At 41.1% G+C, this 26,525-nt stretch overlaps 1 protein-coding gene across 4 annotated transcripts in view; it reads right to left on the reverse strand.

The window, feature by feature from the left end:
• The window catches only part of cdhr5a (cadherin-related family member 5a), a 48,955-nt gene that overhangs the window by 13,939 nt on the left and 8,491 nt on the right, over window positions 1–26,525 (reverse strand). For 2 of the 4 annotated variants that reach the window (XM_031812809.1, XM_031812812.1), the window contains exons 2-9: window positions 14,700–14,872; window positions 14,219–14,284; window positions 11,996–12,085; window positions 10,292–10,378; window positions 9,991–10,095; window positions 8,431–8,616; window positions 4,307–4,397; window positions 3,023–3,120 (exon numbers count right to left, since the gene is read on the reverse strand). In XM_031812809.1, coding sequence (XP_031668669.1) covers window positions 3,023–3,120; window positions 4,307–4,397; window positions 8,431–8,616; window positions 9,991–10,095; window positions 10,292–10,378; window positions 11,996–12,085; window positions 14,219–14,284; window positions 14,700–14,872 — 896 coding nt within the window. Of the gene's footprint in view, window positions 1–3,022; window positions 3,121–4,306; window positions 4,398–8,430; window positions 8,617–9,990; window positions 10,096–10,291; window positions 10,379–11,995; window positions 12,086–12,796; window positions 14,285–14,699; window positions 14,873–26,525 lie in introns of those variants that run through there. The other 2 variants (XM_031812810.1, XM_031812811.1) reach the window with 2 other exon arrangements.

The raw sequence follows: 26,525 nt of genomic DNA on the forward strand, positions 1-26,525 counted from the left end.
GGAGGTGGTCTGTCTAGTAGACAGAGGGAGGTAGTCTATCTAGTAGAGAGAGGGAGGTAGTCTATCTAGTAGAGAGAGGGAGGTAGTCTATCTAGTAGAGAGAGGGAGGTAGTCTATCTAGTAGAGAGAGGGAGGTGGTCTATCTAGTAGAGAGAGGGAGGTGGTCTATCTACTAGAGAGAGGGAGGTGGTCTATCTACTAGAGAGAGGGAGGTGGTCTGTCTAGTAGAGAGAGGGAGGTGGTCTATCTACTAGAGAGAGGGAGGTGGTCTATCTAGTAGAGAGAGGGAGGTGGTCTATCTAGTAGAGAGAGGGAGGTGGTCTATCTACTAGAGAGAGGGAGGTGGTCTGTCTAGTAGAGAGAGGGAGGTGGTCTATCTACTAGAGAGAGGGAGGTAGTCTATCTACTAGAGAGAGGGAGGTGGTCTATCTACTAGAGAGAGGGAGGTGGTCTATCTACTAGAGAGAGGGAGGTGGTCTATCTACTAGAGAGAGGGAGGTGGTCTGTCTAGTAGAGAGAGGGAGGTGGTCTATCTACTAGAGAGAGGGAGGTGGTCTATCTACTAGAGAGAGGGAGGTGGTCTATCTACTAGAGAGAGGGAGGTGGTCTATCTACTAGAGAGAGGGAGGTAGTCTATCTACTAGAGAGAGGGAGGTAGTCTATCTAGTAGAGAGAGGGAGGTAGTCTATCTACTAGAGAGAGGGAGGTGGTCTATCTACTAGAGAGAGGGAGGTAGTCTATCTAGTAGAGAGCGGGAGGTGGTCTATCTAGTAGAGAGAGGGAGGTGGTCTATCTACTAGAGAGAGGGAGGTGGTCTATCTACTAGAGAGAGGGAGGTGGTCTATCTACTAGAGAGAGGGAGGTGGTCTATCTACTAGAGAGAGGGAGGTGGTCTATCTAGTAGAGAGAGGGAGGTAGTCTATCTAGTAGAGAGAGGGAGGTAGTCTATCTAGTAGAGAGAGGGAGGTAGTCTATCTAGTAGAGAGAGGGAGGTGGTCTATCTACTAGAGAGAGGGAGGTGGTCTATCTAGTAGAGAGAGGGAGGTGGTCTATCTAGTAGAGAGAGGGAGGTGGTCTATCTAGTAGAGAGAGGGAGGTGGTCTATCTACTAGAGAGAGGGAGGTAGTCTATCTAGTAGAGGGAGGTGGTCTATCTAGTAGAGAGAGGGAGGTAGTCTATCTAGTAGAGAGAGGGAGGTGGTCTATCTACTAGAGAGAGGGAGGTAGTCTAGTCCTTGTATTTTTCTGTTATTTTACCAGGTAAGTTGACTGAGAACACATTCTCATTTACAACAACAACCTGGGGAATAGTTACAGGGGAGAGAAGAGGAGATGAATGAACCAATTGTGAGCTGGGGATGATTAGGTGACCATGATGGTATGAAGGCCATTGGGAATTTAGTCAGGACACCGGGGTTAACACGCCTACTCTTATGATAAGTGCCATGGGATCTTTAGTGACCACAGAGCGTCAGGACACCTGTTTAACATCCCATCTGAAAGACAGCACCCTACACAGGGCAGTGTCCCCAATCACTGCCCTGGGGTATAGGGATATATTTGTTTAGACCAGAGGAAAGAGTGCCTCCTACTGGCCCTCCAGCACCACTTCCAGCAGCATCTGGAATCCTATCCAGGGACCAACCCTGCTTAGCTTCAGAAGCAAGCCAGCAGCATCTGGTCTCTCATCCAGGGACCGACCACGACCAACCCTGCTTAGCTGGGTGGTATGCTGGGTGGTATGCAGGGTGGGATGCAGGGTGGGATGCATGGTGGTATGCCAGGTGGTATACAGGGTGGTATGCAGGGTGGTATGCTGGGTGGTATGCTGGGTGGTATGCAGGGTGGTATGCTGGGTGGTATGCAGGGTGGTATGCAGGGTGGTATGCAGGGTGGGATGCAGGGTGGTATGCTGGGTGGTATGCCGGGTGGTATGCAGGGTGGTATGCAGGGTGGGATGCAGGGTGGGATGCAGGGTGGTATGCTGGGTGGTATGCTGGGTGGTATACAGGGTGGTATGCTGGGTGGTATGCTGGGTGGTATGCAGGGTGGGATGCAGGGTGGGATGCATGGTGGTAAACAGGGTGGTATGCAGGGTGGTATGCAGGGTGGTATACAGGGTGGTATGCAGGGTGGTATGCCAGGTGGTATGCAGGGTGGTATGCAGAGTGGTATGCAGGGTGGTATGCTGGGTGGTATGCTGGGTGGTATGCTGGGTGGTATGCAGGGTGGGATGCAGGGTGGGATGCATGGTGGTATGCTGGGTGGTATGCTGGGTGGTATGCTGGGTGGTATGCTGGGTGGTATGCAGGGTGGTATGCAGGGTGGTATGCAGGGTGGTATGCAGGGTGGGATGCAGGGTGGTATGCTGGGTGGTATACAGGGTGGTATGCTGGGTGGTATGCTGGGTGGTATCCAGAGTGGTATCCAGGGTGTTATGCTGCTGACTGTCTGTAGTCTCCTGTGACAGACTGTTCAGATAAACATCAAATAGCATGACCAGCACACACCAGATTTAGTTCTGGGTTTCCAGATTACTATGTCATAAACTAGATAAACTATGTCATAAACTAGATAAACTATGTCATAAACTAGATGAACTATGTCATAAACTAGATGAACTATGTCATAGACTAGATGAACTATGTCATAAACTAGATAAACTATGTCATAAACTAGATAAACTATGTCATAAACTAGATAAACTATGTCATAAACTAGAATTCTTCTCAAACCCAAATAAGATCAGATCAAGTCACCACAATGTATTTTATATTAGTGACTTTTAGAAATATATTTTAGAAAGTCTATAGCTACTTTATGAACTATATGTTAATAAAGAATGTAGTCTGAAACACGAAATTATGTTCTAGTAAGTTGATCTCATTCATCATCATTTGAAAAGATCCATGATCTGAAGATCAATTTCAATGTTGAACACAATCATAGCTTTCAATCGATTATATGCCAAAATAAGTAATTGAGGCACAAATGGAAATGCAGATTGAAAAGACATCTCTTACCAGGACAGTGAGAGTTATTGGGCCTGCTATGTCTGCCGCTTTGGCCATGGAGATGTTCCCCGTCTCCTCATCGATCTGGAAGATGCTGCCTTCATTCCCTGGGAGGGAAAGATAAACAAACCGTGAAGTCAAGATCAGTTTGCTATGAGATACAGAGGAGGAACCGTGAAGTCAAGATCAGTCTGCTATGAGATACAGAGGAGAAACCGTGAAGTCAAGATCAGTCTGCTATGAGATACAGAGGAGAAACCGTGAAGTCAAGATCAGTCTGCTATGAGATACAGAGGAGAAACCGTGAAGTCAAGATCAGTCTGCTATGAGATACAGAGGAGAAACCGTGAAGTCAAGATCAGTCTGCTATGAGATACAGAGGAGAAACCGTGAAGTCAAGATCAGTCTGCTATGAGATACAGAGGAGAAACCGTGAAGTCAAGATCAGTCTGCTATGAGATACAGAGGAGAAACCGTGAAGTCAAGATCAGTCTGCTATGAGATACAGAGGAGAAACCGTGAAGTCAAGATCAGTCTGCTATGAGATACAGAGGAGAAACCAGTATGATGATATCTGATCAATTATGATATATTTTTAAAATATAGAATACTTTGTGGTCATACGCACATCCTTATGAAAAACGTTGATGAGAGATTGAGAGATAAGAGATAACAAGAGAACAGGAAGAGAACAGGAAGAGAACAGGAAGTCCCTGATATTGTATATGCTCCCAATTACCACCTTTACTGGCAGCGTCTCCATCTTCATAAGGTAAAATAAATCTTACTGTGAGGAGAACATCAACACTAGATTACTGTGGAGAGAACATTAAAACTAGATTACTGTGAGGAGAACATTAAAACTAGATTACTGTGGAGAGAACATTAAAACTAGATTACTGTGGGGAGAACATTAAAACTAGATTACTGTGAGGAGAACATTAAAACTAGATTACTGTGGGGAGAACATTAAAACTAGATTACTGTGAGGAGAACATTAAAACTAGATTACTGTGGGGAGAACATTAAAACTAGATTACTGTGGGGAGGACATTAAAACTAGATTACTGTGAGGAGAACATTAAAACTAGATTACTGTGGGGAGAACATTAAAACTAGATTACTGTGAGGAGAACATTAAAACTAGATTACTGTGAGGAGAACATCAACACTAGATTACTGTGGAGAGTACATTAAAACTAGATTACTGTGAGGAGAACATCAACACTAGATTACTGTGAGGAGAACATCAACACTAGATAACTGTGAGGAGAACATAAAGACCTGTTGTACCTCTAATTATCCTGTAGTTGATCATCTCACTCCTGTTTCTGTCTCCATCCTTGGCGTATAACGGACCAGGCTCCAGAGATAAGGCACCGTCCTGTGGACAACAACAGACCAGGGTTCAGAGATAAAACACCGTCCTGTGGACAACAACAGACCAGGGTTCAGAGATAAAACACCGTCCTGTGGACAACAACAGACCAGGGTTCAGAGATAAAGCACCGTCCTGTGGACAACAACAGACCAGGGTCCAATACATACTGGATGTGAAATACCTGAGCTGCACTTGGTTGAGTTTGCCCTGTTTAATGGAACCAATTGAATAGTCCCAAAAGTGAAAACTCTTAAGTTAAATCAAACGCACCACGATTACGAAAATACACTATAATATAATATAATATAATACACTATAAGTACTACATACAGATATACTGTATCACACCTCTCTCTGTTCAGGTACACAGATATACTGTATCACACCTCTCTCTGTTCAGGTACACAGATATACTGTATCACACACCTCTCTGTTCAGGTACACAGATATACTGTATCACACACCTCTCTCTGTTCAGGTACACAGATATACTGTATCACACCTCTCTCTGTTCAGGTACACAGATATACTGTATCACACCTCTCTCTGTTCAGGTACACAGATATACTGTATCACACCTCTCTCTGTTCAGGTACACAGATATACTGTATCACACCTCTCTCTGTTCAGGTACACAGATATACTGTATCACACCTCTCTCTGTTCAGGTACACAGATATACTGTATCACACCTCTCTCTGTTCAGGTACACAGATATACTGTATCACACCTCTCTCTGTTCAGGTACACAGATATACTGTATCACACCTCTCTCTGTTCAGGTACACAGATATACTGTAACACACCTCTCTCTGTTCAGGTACACAGATATACTGTATCACACCTCTCTCTGTTCAGGTACACAGATATACTGTAACACACCTCTCTCTGTTCAGGTACACAGATATACTGTATCACACCTCTCTCTGTTCAGGTACACAGATATACTGTATCACACCTCTCTCTGTTCAGGTACACAGATATACTGTATCACACCTCTCTCTGTTCAGGTACGCAGATATACTGTATCACACCTCTCTCTGTTCAGGTACACAGATATACTGTATCACACCTCTCTCTGTTCAGGTACACAGATATACTGTATCACACCTCTCTCTGTTCAGGTACACAGATATACTGTATCACACCTCTCTCTGTTCAGGTACACAGATATACTGTATCACACACCTCTCTCTGTTCAGGTACACAGATATACTGTATCACACCTCTCTCTGTTCAGGTACACAGATATACTGTAACACACCTCTCTCTGTTCAGGTACACAGATATACTGTATCACACCTCTCTCTGTTCAGGTACACAGATATACTGTAACACACCTCTCTCTGTTCAGGTACACAGATATACTGTATCACACCTCTCTCTGTTCAGGTACACAGATATACTGTATCACACCTCTCTCTGTTCAGGTACACAGATATACTGTATCACACCTCTCTCTGTTCAGGTACGCAGATATACTGTATCACACCTCTCTCTGTTCAGGTACACAGATATACTGTATCACACCTCTCTCTGTTCAGGTACACAGATATACTGTATCACACCTCTCTCTGTTCAGGTACACAGATATACTGTATCACACCTCTCTCTGTTCAGGTACACAGATATACTGTATCACACCTCTCTCTGTTCAGGTACACAGATATACTGTATCACACCTCTCTCTGTTCAGGTACACAGATATACTGTATCACACCTCTCTCTGTTCAGGTACACAGATATACTGTATCACACCTCTCTCTGTTCAGGTACACAGATATACTGTATCACACCTCTCTCTGTTCAGGTACACAGATATACTGTATCACACCTCTCTCTGTTCAGGTACACAGATATACTGTATCACACCTCTCTCTGTTCAGGTACACAGATATACTGTATCACACCTCTCTCTGTTCAGGTACACAGATATACTGTAACACACCTCTCTCTGTTCAGGTACACAGATATACTGTATCACACCTCTCTCTGTTCAGGTACACAGATATACTGTATCACACCTCTCTCTGTTCAGGTACACAGATATACTGTATCACACCTCTCTCTGTTCAGGTACACAGATATACTGTATCACACACCTCTCTCTGTTCAGGTACACAGATATACTGTATCACACACCTCTCTCTGTTCAGGTACACAGATATACTGTATCACACACCTCTCTCTGTTCAGGTACACAGATATACTGTATCACACACCTCTCTCTGTTCAGGTACACAGATATACTGTATCACACACCTCTCTCTGTTCAGGTACACAGATATACTGTATCACACCTCTCTCTGTTCAGGTACACAGATATACTGTATCACACCTCTCTCTGTTCAGGTACACAGATATACTGTATCACACCTCTCTCTGTTCAGGTACACAGATATACTGTATCACACCTCTCTCTGTTCAGGTACACAGATATACTGTATCACACACCTCTCTCTGTTCAGGTACACAGATATACTGTATCACACACCTCTCTCTGTTCAGGTACACAGATATACTGTATCACACCTCTCTCTGTTCAGGTACACAGATATACTGTATCACACCTCTCTCTGTTCAGGTACACAGATATACTGTATCACACCTCTCTCTGTTCAGGTACACAGATATACTGTATCACACCTCTCTCTGTTCAGGTACACAGATATACTGTATCACACCTCTCTCTGTTCAGGTACACAGATATACTGTATCACACCTCTCTCTGTTCAGGTACACAGATATACTGTATCACACCTCTCTCTGTTCAGGTACACAGATATACTGTATCACACCTCTCTCTGTTCAGGTACACAGATATACTGTATCACACCTCTCTCTGTTCAGGTACACAGATATACTGTATCACACACCTCTCTCTGTTCAGGTACACAGATATACTGTATCACACACCTCTCTCTGTTCAGGTACACAGATATACTGTATCACACCTCTCTCTGTTCAGGTACACAGATATACTGTATCACACCTCTCTCTGTTCAGGTACACAGATATACTGTATCACACCTCTCTCTGTTCAGGTACACAGATATACTGTATCACACCTCTCTCTGTTCAGGTACACAGATATACTGTATCACACCTCTCTCTGTTCAGGTACACAGATATACTGTATCACACCTCTCTCTGTTCAGGTACACAGATATACTGTATCACACCTCTCTCTGTTCAGGTACACAGATATACTGTATCACACCTCTCTCTGTTCAGGTACACAGATATACTGTATCACACCTCTCTCTGTTCAGGTACACAGATATACTGTATCACACCTCTCTCTGTTCAGGTACACAGATATACTGTATCACACCTCTCTCTGTTCAGGTACACAGATATACTGTATCACACACCTCTCTCTGTTCAGGTACACAGATATACTGTATCACACCTCTCTCTGTTCAGGTACACAGATATACTGTATCACACCTCTCTCTGTTCAGGTACACAGATATACTGTATCACACCTCTCTCTGTTCAGGTACACAGATATACTGTATCACACACCTCTCTCTGTTCAGGTACACAGATATACTGTATCACACACCTCTCTCTGTTCAGGTACACAGATATACTGTATCACACACCTCTCTCTGTTCAGGTACACAGATATACTGTATCACACACCTCTCTCTGTTCAGGTACACAGATATACTGTATCACACACCTCTCTCTGTTAAGGTACACAGATATACTGTATCACACACCTCTCTCTGTTCAGGTACACAGATATACTGTATCACACATCTCTCTGTTCAGGTACACAGATATACTGTATCACACACCTCTCTGTTCAGGTACCCAGATATACTGTAACACACCTCTCTCTGTTCAGGTACACAGATATACTGTATCACACCTCTCTCTGTTCAGGTACACAGATATACTGTATCACACCTCTCTCTGTTCAGGTACACAGATATACTGTAACACACCTCTCTCTGTTCAGGTAGACAGATATACTGTAACACACACCTCTCTCTGTTCAGGTACACAGATATACTGTATCACACACCTCTTTCTCTGTGAGGTTGACCTTTGCCCTGTAGCCGGAGCTGACACACAGTTTGGCTATCCCCAGGTTGGTTCTGACACAGGGCTGGAACCACGGTGGACGGTTGTCAATGTCCTTCACGTTAACCGTGATGGTCACCACGGCAGTGAACGAAGGCTCGCCGGACTCAGAAACGTTATACGTGTCCTGGGAAATGGTATTAATAGATTGTCAAGGAAGGTCAAAGGGCATTGAGCTGAGGACAGCAGATCCTGGTTCTCTACTATAGGATTATGTTATTTTACAGATTCTAGTATATTTCTGGAATACTTTACAGATTAGAGTATATTTCTGGAATACTTTACAGATTCTAGTATATTTCTGGAATACTTTACAGATTCTAGTATATTTCTTGAATACTTTACAGATTCTAGTATATTTTTTGATTACTTTACAGATTCTAGTATATTTCTTTAATACATTACAGATTCTAGTATATTTCTTGAATACTTTACAGATTCTGGTATATTAATTGAATACTTTACAGATTCTAGTATATTTCTTGAATACTTTACAGACTCTAGGATATTTCTTGAATACGTTAAAGATTCTAGTATATTTATTGAATACTTTACAGACTAGTATATTTCTTGAATACTTTTTACACATTCTAGTATATTTATTGAATACTTTAAGGATTCTAGTATATTTCTTGAATACTTTACAGACGAGTATATTTATTGAATACTTTACAGATTCTAGTATATTTCTTGAATACTTTACAGATTCTAGTATATTTATTGAATACTTTACAGATTCTAGTATATTTATTGAATACTTTACAGATTCTAGTATATTTATTGAATACTTTACAGATTATAATATATTTCTTTAATACTTTACAGATTCTAGTATATTTATTGAACATTTTACAGATTCTGGTATATTTCTTTAATACTTTACAGATTTTAGTATATTTATTGAATACTTTACAGATTCTAGTATATTTATTGAATACTTTACAGATTATAATATATTTCTTTAATACTTTACAGATTATAGTATATTTATTGAACATTTTACAGATTCTGGTATATTTCTTTAATACTTTACAGATTTTAGTATATTTATTGAATACTTTACAGATTCTAGTATATTTATTGAATACTTTACAGATTATAGTATATTTCTTTAATACTTTACAGATTGTAGTATATTAATTGAATATTTTACAGATTCTAGTATATTTCTTGAATATTTTACAGATTATAGTATATTTCTTGAATACTTTACAGATTCTAGTATACTAATTGAAGACTTTACAGATTCTAGTATATTTCTAGAGCACTTTACAGATTCTAGTATATTTCTGGAATACTTTACAGATTCTAGTATATTTCTAGAACACTTTACAGATTCTAGTATATTTCTGGAATACTTTACACATTCTAGTATATTTCTAGAACACTTTACAGATTCTAGTATATTTATTGAATACTTTACAGATTCTAGTATATTTATTGAATACTTTGTAATCCCATTTGACATAAACAGTTGGGCAGAATGTAAACAACAGTATACCTGTACATGTAAGACCAGGGAGATCTTTTGGACGGAGTCGTAGTCGATGATGTTTTGTACCAGTATGTTGGGGGTGTTGGCATTCTCCAGTCGTAGATACCTGTTCTGGTGACACCAACAATGACAAACGTGTTTAATCATCTAACTGCTGAGAAATGATTTGACTGAACCTTTATTTATACCAGGTTCGTCTTGTTGAGATAAAAAAAAATGGATCTATTTTTCAGGAGAGACCTGGACCAAGACAGCAGCATCAACAGATCAGTGATAGTGTTCATCGGTGATGGAGGGAAGGTCTTACCGTGGCTGACTCTAAACGATAGTACAGTGGCTCAGAGTCAATGTCTGTGGCCTCTATCCGACCAACACTGGTGTTCACAGGAGTCAGCTGTGGGAGAGAGAGGGCTCAGAGTCAATGTCTGTGGCCTCTATCCGACCAACACTGGTGTTCACAGGAGTCAGCTGTGGGAGAGAGAGGGCTCAGAGTCAATGTCTGTGGCCTCTATCCGACCAACACTGGTGTTCACAGGAGTCAGCTGTGGGAGAGAGAGGGCTCAGAGTCAATGTCTGTGGCCTCTATCTGACCAACACTGGTGTTCACAGGAGTCAGCTGTGGGAGAGAGAGGGCTCAGAGTCAATGTCTGTGGCCTCTATCTGACCAACACTGGTGTTCACAGGAGTCAGCTGTGGGAGAGAGAGGGCTCAGAGTCAATGTCTGTGGCCTCTATCCGACCAACACTGGTGTTCACAGGAGTCAGCTGTGGGAGAGAGAGGGCTCAGAGTCAATGTCTGTGGCCCCTATCCGACCAACACTGGTGTTCACAGGAGTCAGCTGTGGGAGAGAGAGGGCTCAGAGTCAATGTCTGTGGCCTCTATCCGACCAACACTGGTGTTCACAGGAGTCAGCTGTGGGAGAGAGAGGGCTCAGAGTCAATGTCTGTGGCCTCTATCCGACCAACACTGGTGTTCACAGGAGTCAGCTGTGGGAGAGAGAGGGATCAGAGTCAATGTCTGTGGCCTCTATCCGACCAACACTGGTGTTCACAGGAGTCAGCTGTGGGAGAGAGAGGGGGCTCAGAATCAATGTCTGTAGCCTCTATCCGACCAACACTGGTGTTCACAGGAGTCAGCTGTGGGAGAGAGAGGGATCAGAGTCAATGTCTGTGGCCTCTATCCGACCAACACTGGTGTTCACAGGAGTCAGCTGTGGGAGAGAGAGGGCTCATAGTCAATGTCTGTGGCCTCTATCCGACCAACACTGGAAATGGAAAAATGGAAAAAATGGAAATGTACCGATATGGAAAGTTTATTCATAAAAACTGATGTGGTTTTGTATGAAGGGTGCAAGTAGTTCATTACTATTGTCATCATAACATAATCACCATGGTATTGTTGGGCCCACGGAGAAGTGTCCAAGGCTGTAAGGTACATAGTAAATAGAAGAAGGTCTCACCTCGTTCACCTGGAGAACGTAATGACTCTGAGCGAAGTAAGGTACATAGTAAATAGAAGAAGGTCTCACCTCGTTCACCTGGAGAACGTAATGACTCTGAGCGAAGTAAGGTACATAGTAAATAGAAGAAGGTCTCACCTCGTTCACCTGGAGAACGTAATGACTCTGAGCGAAGTAAGGTACATAGTAAATAGAAGAAGGTCTCACCTCGTTCACCTGGAGAACGTAATGACTCTGAGCGAAGTAAGGTACATAGTAAATAGAAGAAGGTCTCACCTCGTTCACCTGGAGAACGTAATGACTCTGAGCGAAGTAAGGTACATAGTAAATAGAAGAAGGTCTCACCTCGTTCACCTGGAGAACGTAATGACTCTGAGCGAAGTAAGGTACATAGTAAATAGAAGAAGGTCTCACCTCGTTCACCTGGAGAACGTAATGACTCTGAGCGAAGTAAGGTACATAGTAAATAGAAGAAGGTCTCACCTCGTTCACCTGGAGAACGTAATGACTCTGAGCGAAGTAAGGTACATAGTAAATAGAAGAAGGTCTCACCTCGTTCACCTGGAGAACGTAATGACTCTGAGCGAAGTTTGGAGGATTATCATTCACATTTTCAATGAAAACTTCAACAGACACGTTCACCTTAGAAAAGAGGGAATCGTTATTAGTTGGCATTTGAAAGCAGCAAAGCATTTTATAGAACCTACTTATTTTTAGAGTTGAAGATTTGATGTGAAAACAACATGATGTGAAAACAACTTGATGTGGAAACAACTTGATGTGAAAACAACTTGATGTGAAAACAACTTGATGTTTTACACGTTGAAGTTCTTCACCCATAGAGAGCAGAAATATGGTTTGACCTTTGACAGGCACAGCCCAGAAATAGTGGTACTACTATAGACCAGAGCCCTATTCCCTATATAGTGGTACTACTACAGACCAGGGCCCTATTCTCTATATAGTGGTACTACTACAGACCAGAGCCCTATTCCCTATATAGTCGTACTACTACAGACCAGAGCCCTATTCCCTATATAGTCGTACTACTACAGACCAGAGTCCTATTCCCTATATAGTGGTACTACTACAGACCAGGGCCCTATTCTCTATATAGTGGTACTACTACAGACCAGGGCCCTATTCTCTATATAGTGGTACTACTACAGACCAGGGCCCTATTCCCTATATAGTGGTACTACTACAGACCAGGGCCCTATTCCCTATATAGTGGTACTACTATAGACCAGAGTCCTATTCCCTACATAGTGGTACTACTATAGACCAGAGCCCTATAAGGTACAATTTGGGACATAACCCATGACCATGAGACATGTCATCACTACTACTCACTGATCTGGAGCCAGTTCTGTTGCAGCGCACCCGGACCCACAGCCCCATGACCATGAGACATGTCATCACTACTACTCACTGATCTGGAGCCAGTTCTGTTGCAGCGCACCCGGACCCACAGCCCCATGACCATGAGACATGTCATCACTACTACTCACTGATCTGGAGCCAGTTCTGTTGCAGCGCACCCGGACCCACAGCCCCATGACCATGAGACATGTCATCACTACTACTCACTGATCTGGAGCCAGTTCTGTTGCAGCGCACCCGGACCCACAGCCCCATGACCATGAGACATGTCATCACTACTACTCACTGATCTGGAGCCAGTTCTGTTGCAGCGCACCCGGACCCACAGCCCCATGACCATGAGACATGTCATCACTACTACTCACTGATCTGGAGCCAGTTCTGTTGCAGCGCACCCGGACCCACAGCCCCATGACCATGAGACATGTCATCACTACTACTCACTGATCTGGAGCCAGTTCTGTTGCAGCGCACCCTGACCCACAGCCCCATGACCATGAGACATGTCGTCACTACTACTCACTGATCTGGAGCCAGTTCTGTTGCAGCGCACCCGGACCCACAGCCCCATGACCATGAGACATGTCATCACTACTACTCACTGATCTGGAGCCAGTTCTGTTGCAGCGCACCCGGACCCACAGCCCCATGACCATGAGACATGTCATCACTACTACTCACTGATCTGGAGCCAGTTCTGTTGCAGCGCACCCGGACCCACAGCCCCATGACCATGAGACATGTCATCACTACTACTCACTGATCTGGAGCCAGTTCTGTTGCAGCGCACCCGGACCCACAGCCCCATGACCATGAGACATGTCGTCACTACTACTCACTGATCTGGAGCCAGTTCTGTTGCAGCGCACCCGGACCCACAGCCCCATGACCATGAGACATGTCATCACTACTACTCACTGATCTGGAGCCAGTTCTGTTGCAGCGCACCCGGACCCACAGCCCCATGACCATGAGACATGTCATCACTACTACTCACTGATCTGGAGCCAGTTCTGTTGCAGCGCACCCGGACCCACAGCCCCATGACCATGAGACATGTCGTCACTACTACTCACTGATCTGGAGCCAGTTCTGTTGCAGCGCACCCGGACCCACAGCCCCATGACCATGAGACATGTCATCACTACTACTCACTGATCTGGAGCCAGTTCTGTTGCAGCGCACCCGGACCCACAGCCCCATGACCATGAGACATGTCATCACTACTACTCACTGATCTGGAGCCAGTTCTGTTGCAGCGCACCCGGACCCACAGCCCCATGACCATGAGACATGTCATCACTACTACTCACTGATCTGGAGCCAGTTCTGTTGCAGCGCACCCGGACCCACAGCCCCATGACCATGAGACATGTCATCACTACTACTCACTGATCTGGAGCCAGTTCTGTTGCAGCGCACCCGGACCCACAGAGCATCATCCACACGGGGCAGAGACTAGGAAACGAACACAAATGCAGCAGCTGTTATTTCACACCACAGACAGAATGCCTCATTGTCCCTCGACCTTTCTTTTGACCTTTCTTTTGAACTTTTCTTTTTTGTCAATGGAAAAATGACCCCCGTAACTGAGTCAGTTCATGGCAACGTTCCAGGCCAACTACTTTGCAGTCGCCATGAAAGCCATATCTCACACCACTACCTGAACTTGTCCAAGAAGAAAACACAGTTTTAAAATAAATGCACTTTGTGACATGTTAAAAATTGCTATGAATGTTAAGTTCTGACGCTGTACGTATAAAGTATCTCAGAGTACGAGTTCTGATCCAGGATCAGCCCCCCCAAGCTTGTATTCTTTGTATTCTACAAAGCAAAACTAGATCAGCTTGATACATTGCCCCTGAGCTCTCACCTCAAAGTCCAGTCCTCTCTTGGCGATGAGGTCCGTCCCCCGCAGGTAGAAAGCCTCCGCAGGGTTCTCCGTGACGGTCAGCTGAACATCATCACTACAGGTGATTCTGGCTACTAGAACGTCCACAGTGCTGTTCTCTTTTATAGACACAGGGTCAGGAGAAACTGTACAGACTGAGAGAGATGTGAAACAGACACAGATACAGGGGTCAGGAGAAACTGTACAGACTGAGAGAGATGTGAAACAGACACAGATACAGGGGTCAGGAGAAACTGTACAGACTGAGAGAGATGTGAAACAGACACAGGTACAGGGGTCAGGAGAAACTGTACAGACTGAGAGAGATGTGAAACAGACACAGATACAGGGGTCAGGAGAAACTGTACAGACTAAGAGAGATGTGAAACAGACACAGATACAGGGGTCAGGAGAAACTGTGCAGACTGAGAGAGATGTGAAACAGACACAGATACAGGGGTCAGGAGAAACTGTACAGACTGAGAGAGATGTGAAATAGACACAGATACAGGGGTCAGGAGAAACTGTGCAGACTGAGAGAGATGTGAAACAGTTTCTCCTGAGAGATGAGAAAGGAGGTGAAACAGATACAGATTAAGGGTTGGGGTTCCATTTACATTCAGTTCATTCAGAAAGTACAAGACATTGGAATTGGCTGAATTTGAAAATGGATTGACCTCAGACATGCACACAAACAACAACAAACTATGGTGGAGGAGGCTTGTCTACAGATACACTGTATTAATGGAGGTGTGTCTACAGATACACTGTATTAATGGAGGTGTGGTGGAGGAGGCGTGTCTATAGATACACTGTATTAATGGAGGTGTAGTGGAGGAGGTGTGTCTATAGATACACTATTAATGGAGGTGTAGTGGAGGAGGTGTGTCTATAGATACACTATTAATGGAGGTGTGTCTACAGATACACTGTATTAATGGAGGTGTGTCTACAGGTACACTGTATTAATGGAGGTGTAGTGGAGGAGGCGTGTCTACAGATACAATGTATTAATGGAGGTGTAGTGGAGGAGGCGTGTCTATAGATACACTGTATTAATGGAGGCGTGTCTATAGATACACTGTATTAATGGAGGTGTGTCTACAGATACACTGTATTAATGGAGGTGTGTCTACAGATACACTGTATTAATGGAGGTGTGTCTACAGATACACTGTATTAATGGAGGTGTGGTGGAGGAGGTGTGTCTACAGATACACTGTATTAATGAAGGTGTTGTGGAGGAGGTGTGTCTACAGATACACGGTATTAATGGAGGTGTGTCTAAAGATACACTGTATTAATGGAGGTGTAGTGGAGGAGGCGTGTCTACAGATACACTGTATTAATGGAGGTGTGTCTACAGGTACACTGTATTAATGGAGGTGTAGTGGAGGAGGCGTGTCTACAGATACAATGTATTAATGGAGGTGTAGTGGAGGAGGCGTGTCTATAGATACACTGTATTAATGGAGGCGTGTCTATAGATACACTGTATTAATGGAGGTGTGTCTACAGATACACTGTATTAATGGAGGTGTGTCTACAGATACACTGTATTAATGGAGGTGTGTCTACAGATACACTGTATTAATGGAGGTGTGGTGGAGGAGGTGTGTCTACAGATACACTGTATTAATGGAGGTGTGTCTACAGATACACTGTATTAATGGAGGTGTGGTGGAGGAGGTGTGTCTACAGATACACTGTATTAATGAAGGTGTTGTGGAGGAGGTGTGTCTACAGATACACTGTATTAATGAAGGTGTTGTGGAGGAGGTGTGTCTACAGATACACAGTATTAATGGAGGTGTGTCTAAAGATACACTGTATTAATGGAGGTGTAGTGGAGGAGGCGTGTCTACAGATACACTGTATTAATGGAGGTGTGGTGGAGGAGGCGTGTCTACAGATACACTGTGTTAATGAAGGTGTTGTGGAGGAGGTGTGTCTACAGATACACTGTATTAATGGAGGTGTGGTGGAGGAGATGTGTCTACAGATACACTGTGTTAATGAAGGTGTGGTGGAGGAGGTGTGTCTACAGATACACTGTATTAATGGAGGTGTGGTGGAGGAGGTGTGTCTATAGATACACTGTATTAATGGAGGTGTGGTGGAGGAGGTGTGTCTATAGATACACTGTATTAATGGAGGTGTGGTGGAGGAGGTGTGTCTACAGATACACTGTATTAATGGAGGTGTGGTGGAGGAGGTGTGTCTATAGATACTGCATTAATGGAGGTGTGGTGGAGGAGGTATATCTACATTGTATTCTGACCTCGACTTAATTCCCTCAGAATTCCACCACCTTTATGCGCCAGGAAACCATGAATAAGTTCTAGCGAACCTGTGTCTATAGATACTGTATTAATAGTGAATAAGGTCTAGCGAACCTGTGTCTATAGATACTGTATTAATAGTGAATAAGGTCTAGCGAACCTGTGTCTATAGATACTGTATTAATAGTGAATAAGGTCTAGCGAACCTGTGTCTATAGATACTGTATTAATAGTGAATAAGGTCTAGCGAACCTGTGTCTATAGATACTGTATTAATAGTGAATAAGGTCTAGCGAACCTGTGTCTATAGATACTGTATTAATAGTGAATAAGGTCTAGCGAACCTGTGTCTATAGATACTGTATTAATAGTGAATAAGGTCTAGCGAACCTGTGTCTATACATACTGTATTAATAGTGAATAAGTTCTAGCGAACCTGTGTCTATACATACTGTATTAATAGTGAATAAGGTCTAGCGAACCTGTGTCTATAGATACTGTATTAATAGTGAATAAGGTCTAGCGAACCTGTGTCTATAGATACTGTATTAATAGTGAATAAGGTCTAGCGAACCTGTGTCTATAGATACTGTATTAATAGTGAATAAGGTCTAGCGAACCTGTGTCTATAGATACTGTATTAATAGTGAATAAGGTCTAGCGAACCTGTGTCTATACATACTGTATTAATAGTGAATAAGGTCTAGCGAACCTGTGTCTATACATACTGTATTAATAGTGAATAAGGTCTAGCGAACCTGTGTCTATACATACTGTATTAATAGTGAATAAGGTCTAGCGAACCTGTGTCTATAGATACTGTATTAATAGTGAATAAGGTCTAGCGAACCTGTGTCTATAGATACTGTATTAATAGTGAATAAGGTCTAGCGAACCTGTGTCTATAGATACTGTATTAATAGTGAATAAGGTCTAGCGAACCTGTGTCTATAGATACTGTATTAATAGTGAATAAGGTCTAGCGAACCTGTGTCTATAGATACTGTATTAATAGTGAATAAGGTCTAGCGAACCTGTGTCTATAGATACTGTATTAATAGTGAATAAGGTCTAGCGAACCTGTGTCTATAGATACTGTATTAATAGTGAATAAGGTCTAGCGAACCTGTGTCTATAGATACTGTATTAATAGTGAATAAGGTCTAGCGAACCTGTGTCTATACATACTGTATTAATAGTGAATAAGGTCTAGCGAACCTGTGTCTATAGATACTGTATTAATAGTGAATAAGGTCTAGCGAACCTGTGTCTATACATACTGTATTAATAGTGAATAAGGTCTAGCGAACCTGTGTCTATAGATACTGTATTAATAGTGAATAAGGTCTAGCGAACCTGTGTCTATAGATACTGTATTAATAGTGAATAAGGTCTAGCGAACCTGTGTCTATACATACTGTATTAATAGTGAATAAGGTCTAGCGAACCTGTGTCTATAGATACTGTATTAATAGTGAATAAGGTCTAGCGAACCTGTGTCTATAGATACTGTATTAATAGTGAATAAGGTCTAGCGAACCTGTGTCTATAGATACTGTATTAATAGTGAATAAGGTCTAGCGAACCTGTGTCTATAGATACTGTATTAATAGTGAATAAGGTCTAGCGAACCTGTGTCTATACATACTGTATTAATAGTGAATAAGGTCTAGCGAACCTGTGTCTATACATACTGTATTAATAGTGAATAAGGTCTAGCGAACCTGTGTCTATAGATACTGTATTAATAGTGAATAAGGTCTAGCGAACCTGTGTCTATAATACTGTATTAATAGTGAATAAGGTCTAGCGAACCTGTGTCTATAGATACTGTATTAATAGTGAATAAGGTCTAGCGAACCTGTGTCTATAGATACTGTATTAATAGTGAATAAGGTCTAGCGAACCTGTGTCTATAGATACTGTATTAATAGTGAATAAGGTCTAGCGAACCTGTGTCTATACATACTGTATTAATAGTGAATAAGGTCTAGCGAACCTGTGTCTATAGATACTGTATTAATAGTGAATAAGGTCTAGCGAACCTGTGTCTATACATACTGTATTAATAGTGAATAAGGTCTAGCGAACCTGTGTCTATACATACTGTATTAATAGTGAATAAGGTCTAGCGAACCTGTGTCTATAGATACTGTATTAATAGTGAATAAGGTCTAGCGAACCTGTGTCTATAGATACTGTATTAATAGTGAATAAGGTCTAGCGAACCTGTGTCTATAGATACTGTATTAATAGTGAATAAGGTCTAGCGAACCTGTGTCTATACATACTGTATTAATAGTGAATAAGGTCTAGCGAACCTGTGTCTATAGATACTGTATTAATAGTGAATAAGGTCTAGCGAACCTGTGTCTATACATACTGTATTAATAGTGAATAAGGTCTAGCGAACCTGTGTCTATAGATACTGTATTAATAGTGAATAAGGTCTAGCGAACCTGTGTCTATAGATACTGTATTAATAGTGAATAAGGTCTAGCGAACCTGTGTCTATAGATACTGTATTAATAGTGAATAAGGTCTAGCGAACCTGTGTCTATAGATACTGTATTAATAGTGAATAAGGTCTAGCGAACCTGTGTCTATAGATACTGTATTAATAGTGAATAAGGTCTAGCGAACCTGTGTCTATAGATACTGTATTAATAGTGAATAAGGTCTAGCGAACCTGTGTCTATAGATACTGTATTAATAGTGAATAAGGTCTAGCGAACCTGTGTCTATAGATACTGTATTAATAGTGAATAAGGTCTAGCGAACCTGTGTCTATAGATACTGTATTAATAGTGAATAAGGTCTAGCGAACCTGTGTCTATAGATACTGTATTAATAGTGAATAAGGTCTAGCGAACCTGTGTCTATAGATACTGTATTAATAGTGAATAAGGTCTAGCGAACCTGTGTCTATAGATACTGTATTAATAGTGAATAAGGTCTAGCGAACCTGTGTCTATAGATACTGTATTAATAGTGAATAAGGTCTAGCGAACCTGTGTCTATAGATACTGTATTAATAGTGAATAAGGTCTAGCGAACCTGTGTCTATACATACTGTATTAATAGTGAATAAGGTCTAGCGAACCTGTGTCTATAGATACTGTATTAATAGTGAATAAGGTCTAGCGAACCTGTGTCTATACATACTGTATTAATAGTGAATAAGGTCTAGCGAACCTGTGTCTATAGATACTGTATTAATAGTGAATAAGGTCTAGCGAACCTGTGTCTATACATACTGTATTAATAGTGAATAAGGTCTAGCGAACCTGTGTCTATAGATACTGTATTAATAGTGAATAAGGTCTAGCGAACCTGTGTCTATAGATACTGTATTAATAGTGAATAAGGTCTAGCGAACCTGTGTCTATAGATACTGTATTAATAGTGAATAAGGTCTAGCGAACCTGTGTCTATAGATACTGTATTAATAGTGAATAAGGTCTAGCGAACCTGTGTCTATAGATACTGTATTAATAGTGAATAAGGTCTAGCGAACCTGTGTCTATAGATACTGTATTAATAGTGAATAAGGTCTAGCGAACCTGTGTCTATAGATACTGTATTAATAGTGAATAAGGTCTAGCGAACCTGTGTCTATAGATACTGTATTAATAGTGAATAAGGTCTAGCGAACCTGTGTCTATAGATACTGTATTAATAGTGAATAAGGTCTAGCGAACCTGTGTCTATAGATACTGTATTAATAGTGAATAAGGTCTAGCGAACCTGTGTCTATAGATACTGTATTAATAGTGAATAAGGTCTAGCGAACCTGTGTCTATAGATACTGTATTAATAGTGAATAAGGTCTAGCGAACCTGTGTCTATAGATACTGTATTAATAGTGAATAAGGTCTAGCGAACCTGTGTCTATAGATACTGTATTAATAGTGAATAAGGTCTAGCGAACCTGTGTCTATAGATACTGTATTAATAGTGAATAAGGTCTAGCGAACCTGTGTCTATAGATACTGTATTAATAGTGAATAAGGTCTAGCGAACCTGTGTCTATAGATACTGTATTAATAGTGAATAAGGTCTAGCGAACCTGTGTCTATACATACTGTATTAATAGTGAATAAGGTCTAGCGAACCTGTGTCTATAGATACTGTATTAATAGTGAATAAGGTCTAGCGAACCTGTGTCTATAGATACTGTATTAATAGTGAATAAGGTCTAGCGAACCTGTGTCTATACATACTGTATTAATAGTGAATAAGGTCTAGCGAACCTGTGTCTATACATACTGTATTAATAGTGAATAAGGTCTAGCGAACCTGTGTCTATAGATACTGTATTAATAGTGAATAAGGTCTAGCGAACCTGTGTCTATAGATACTGTATTAATAGTGAATAAGGTCTAGCGAACCTGTGTCTATACATACTGTATTAATAGTGAATAAGGTCTAGCGAACCTGTGTCTATAGATACTGTATTAATAGTGAATAAGGTCTAGCGAACCTGTGTCTATACATACTGTATTAATAGTGAATAAGGTCTAGCGAACCTGTGTCTATAGATACTGTATTAATAGTGAATAAGGTCTAGCGAACCTGTGTCTATAGATACTGTATTAATAGTGAATAAGGTCTAGCGAACCTGTGTCTATAGATACTGTATTAATAGTGAATAAGGTCTAGCGAACCTGTGTCTATAGATACTGTATTAATAGTGAATAAGGTCTAGCGAACCTGTGTCTATAGATACTGTATTAATAGTGAATAAGGTCTAGCGAACCTGTGTCTATAGATACTGTATTAATAGTGAATAAGGTCTAGCGAACCTGTGTCTATAGATACTGTATTAATAGTGAATAAGGTCTAGCGAACCTGTGTCTATACATACTGTATTAATAGTGAATAAGGTCTAGCGAACCTGTGTCTATACATACTGTATTAATAGTGAATAAGGTCTAGCGAACCTGTGTCTATAGATACTGTATTAATAGTGAATAAGGTCTAGCGAACCTGTGTCTATAGATACTGTATTAATAGTGAATAAGGTCTAGCGAACCTGTGTCTATAGATACTGTATTAATAGTGAATAAGGTCTAGCGAACCTGTGTCTATAGATACTGTATTAATAGTGAATAAGGTCTAGCGAACCTGTGTCTATACATACTGTATTAATAGTGAATAAGGTCTAGCGAACCTGTGTCTATAGATACTGTATTAATAGTGAATAAGGTCTAGCGAACCTGTGTCTATACATACTGTATTAATAGTGAATAAGGTCTAGCGAACCTGTGTCTATAGATACTGTATTAATAGTGAATAAGGTCTAGCGAACCTGTGTCTATAGATACTGTATTAATAGTGAATAAGGTCTAGCGAACCTGTGTCTATAGATACTGTATTAATAGTGAATAAGGTCTAGCGAACCTGTGTCTATACATACTGTATTAATAGTGAATAAGGTCTAGCGAACCTGTGTCTATACATACTGTATTAATAGTGAATAAGGTCTAGCGAACCTGTGTCTATAGATACTGTATTAATAGTGAATAAGGTCTAGCGAACCTGTGTCTATACATACTGTATTAATAGTGAATAAGGTCTAGCGAACCTGTGTCTATAGATACTGTATTAATAGTGAATAAGGTCTAGCGAACCTGTGTCTATACATACTGTATTAATAGTGAATAAGGTCTAGCGAACCTGTGTCTATACATACTGTATTAATAGTGAATAAGGTCTAGCGAACCTGTGTCTATAGATACTGTATTAATAGTGAATAAGGTCTAGCGAACCTGTGTCTATAGATACTGTATTAATAGTGAATAAGGTCTAGCGAACCTGTGTCTATAGATACTGTATTAATAGTGAATAAGGTCTAGCGAACCTGTGTCTATACATACTGTATTAATAGTGAATAAGGTCTAGCGAACCTGTCAGTTCCAAGTGGAAAAAATAATATACTTTTTTTCTCTATATATAAATGGCACCATTCTCCACACACTGTCATTTACAACCTGATCAGAGCTATTGATCAGAGCTATTGATCAGAGCTATTGATCAGAGCTATTGATCAGAGCTATTGATCAGAGCTATTGATAAGAGCTATTGATCAGAGCTATTGATCAGAGCTATTGATAAGAGCTATTGATCAGAGCTATTGATAAGAGCTATTGATAAGAGCTATTGATAAGAGCTATTGATAAGAGCTATTGATAAGAGCTAGGTAAATGAGTAATCCGTTTGGACAAGGGGATTGTAAATAGAAATGACACTTAGCTTTAGATTTATTTGACCTAATAATCGCAAGAGACAAATGTGAAACCAGTCATATGGCAACAAACTGAAGCATGTCAACCCATCAACTTTCCCACAATAAAGTTTATGAAAGGCTGTGTCATTATGCAGAATTTAAATGACCTTTTAAAATGACCTTTTAACTTGCGGGGATGGGCACTCTGAAATGTCTTAATTATAGACTACCCCGACTTTCTCTATCTCCTATTTCTATCACGTTAAATTATAGCCATCATCAGTATCGACAGTCTGTAGGCGTAATAAACACACTAAAATTCAACTGATAGTTCCATTCATTTGGTATATAGCCGACATTATCATTCCATTTATTAATTCCATTGTTTCGTTTACCTTCATTTGCCTCCTCTATGAACGCCGTCGTGGCCTTGTGGTTGTTAACGAGGATCATTGGTAACGGAGGATGACGTCACAAAAAGAAGGACCCGTAGGCGTTACCCGCAAGGTGGGAGACCCACGAGGTGTGGGTGCACACGCTCCTGTCATCGATATCTATGTTTTGTATTTTGTATAATAAATCATTTTGAGAGTAACCCTCCAACAAGTCATTCATTAACGTTTTTATTGTCCATATGTACTAGAGCGCTAAGTGATTGTTTGTTTATTGGGCTTCAGGAATGTGACTGAAAAGGTGAAAAATAAAATATAGGTCGTGATCAAGACTACGACGGCGCCAGTGTAATGAGCGGAGTTTACTCAGGTGTTCAACAGCGCATATCAGACCTAGAGCTTAATGCTTCATAGATAGTTCTTAATGAGTTTCAAGTTAGAAAACGATCTCTTCGCAGAAGCAACAAATAGAGGGAAGGTAAACAAAAATCTGCTTGATTGCCATAGCAACATCAGGGAACATGGGCAGAACGGAGTTGTTCTTCAAATACAGTAGTAATCTTCTATTCTGTACCATCTTTAATTGAGCCTCGCATTCTCCTTAATTCCCGCTCTCAACACGTTACGGAAAGAGATTAACTCTATAGGAAGCTCTTGGGACAGGTCGTCTGGGTACTGGAAAGCCCATACATTTGCAGATGCGAACAGACCCTCATCTTTAGCAGACAACAGTTCTTGACAACAGGCTTTGAACAACAACAACAAAAGTTGTGTTCTTGAGGGCTTGAACAAAACAAAGTTGTTTGCAATTTCGTTCATAGGCTACTGGTGAACCGGCGTTTGAGTTGTGTGGTTATAATATCAACGGTCACTTATCTCTGGTATATCTTGGCATCCATCATCCAACAATTCATTTTAATTATGTGCAGCGCAATGGACATAGAATGCCCAATGTCTCAGGAATGTCTGGGTTTGCAATACTCAGCATAGAAAACAGTTGGGTCGGCAACTTGGGCCTACAGGCCGTCGTGGATTAAATGTGATTTAATTCAATTGAATTTAGCCCATTTGTTAAGGCTATTAGCCAGACAAAACCCGTGGAGTTCAACCACAAATAGTGTCTGAAAGTACAGTATCCTCAAGCAGACTACTTCCCCCCTTATTGTTAGGCTATTTGAGATGTTATTTTGATAAGAAGTTTATAAATACTGTATAGCTATAGATAGTACACTGCATAATGAAACAATCCCTAGTAAACTAGTGTTTTGAGGGTGACTGACTGTATTATTTTGCCATTAATTGACTGGTTTTACGCACAACAACGTTCTATTCAAGATGGGAGAGAGCGCGAGGACGGCTCATGTCATGCAGGTTCAGGTAGCCTATACAGGACAGTTGTATATCCTATGAAATATATATATATATATATTGGTAGCTGATCAGTATGCTGCTGCAACAAACATTTATTTTATAATCTGCAATATTTCAATTCCGAACTTTATTGATTTAAACAAGTAATTACATTATTGCCACTGTGTAGTGGTGTAAAGTACTTAAGTCGTATTTTGGGGAATCTGTACTTTACTTGAATATTTTTGATATTTTTGACTACTTTTGCGTTTACTTCATTACATTCCTAAAGAAAATGATGTACTTTTTACTCCATATATTTTCCCTGACACGCAAAAGTACGAGTTACAATTTGAGTGCTTAGCAGGACAGGAAAACGGTCAAATTCACACACTCATCAAGAGAACGTCCCTGGTCGTCCCTACTGCCTCTGATCTGGTGAATTCACTAAATATAAATGCTTCCTTTGTAAATGATGTCTGAGTGTTGAAGTGTGACCCTGACTGCCAAAAATATATAAAAAAAGGAATTTGTGCCGTCTGGTTTGCTAAATATCAGGAAATTGTGCCGTCTGGTTTGCTAAATATCAGGAAATTGTGCCGTCTGGTTTGCTAAATATCAGGAAATTGTGCCGTCTGGTTTGCTAAATATCAGGAATTTGTGCCGTCTGGTTTGCTAAATATCAGGAAATTGTGCCGTCTGGTTTGCTAAATATCAGGAAATTGTGCCGTCTGGTTTGCTAAATATCAGGAATTTGTGCCGTCTGGTTTGCTAAATATCAGGAAATTGTGCCGTCTGGTTTGCTAAATATCAGGAAATTGTGCCGTCTGGTTTGCTAAATATCAGGAAATTGTGCCGTCTGGTTTGCTAAATATCAGGAAATTGTGCCGTCTGGTTTGCTAAATATCAGGAAATTGTGCCGTCTGGTTTGCTAAATATCAGGAAATTGTGCCGTCTGGTTTGCTAAATATCAGGAAATTGTGCCGTCTGGTTTGCTAAATATCAGGAAATTGTGCCGTCTGGTTTGCTAAATATCAGGAAATTGTGCCGTCTGGTTTGCTAAATATCAGGAAATTGTGCCGTCTGGTTTGCTAAATATCAGGAAATTGTGCCGTCTGGTTTGCTAAATATCAGGAATTTGTGCCGTCTGGTTTGCTAAATATCAGGAATTTGTGCCGTCTGGTTTGCTAAATATCAGGAATTTGTGCCGTCTGGTTTGCTAAATATCAGGAATTTGTGCCGTCTGGTTTGCTAAATATCAGGAAATTGTGCCGTCTGGTTTGCTAAATATCAGGAAATTGTGCCGTCTGGTTTGCTAAATATCAGGAATTTGTGCCGTCTGGTTTGCTAAATATCAGGAAATTGTGCCGTCTGGTTTGCTAAATATCAGGAAATTGTGCCGTCTGGTTTGCTAAATATCAGGAAATTGTGCCGTCTGGTTTGCTAAATATCAGGAAATTGGGCCGTCTGGTTTGCTAAATATCAGGAAATTGTGCCGTCTGGTTTGCTAAATATCAGGAAATTGTGCCGTCTGGTTTGCTAAATATCAGGAAAT

This window comes from Oncorhynchus kisutch, unplaced genomic scaffold (assembly GCF_002021735.2).
Source record: "Oncorhynchus kisutch isolate 150728-3 unplaced genomic scaffold, Okis_V2 Okis03b-Okis08b_hom, whole genome shotgun sequence".
Classification (NCBI taxonomy): Eukaryota; Metazoa; Chordata; class Actinopteri; order Salmoniformes; family Salmonidae; genus Oncorhynchus; species Oncorhynchus kisutch.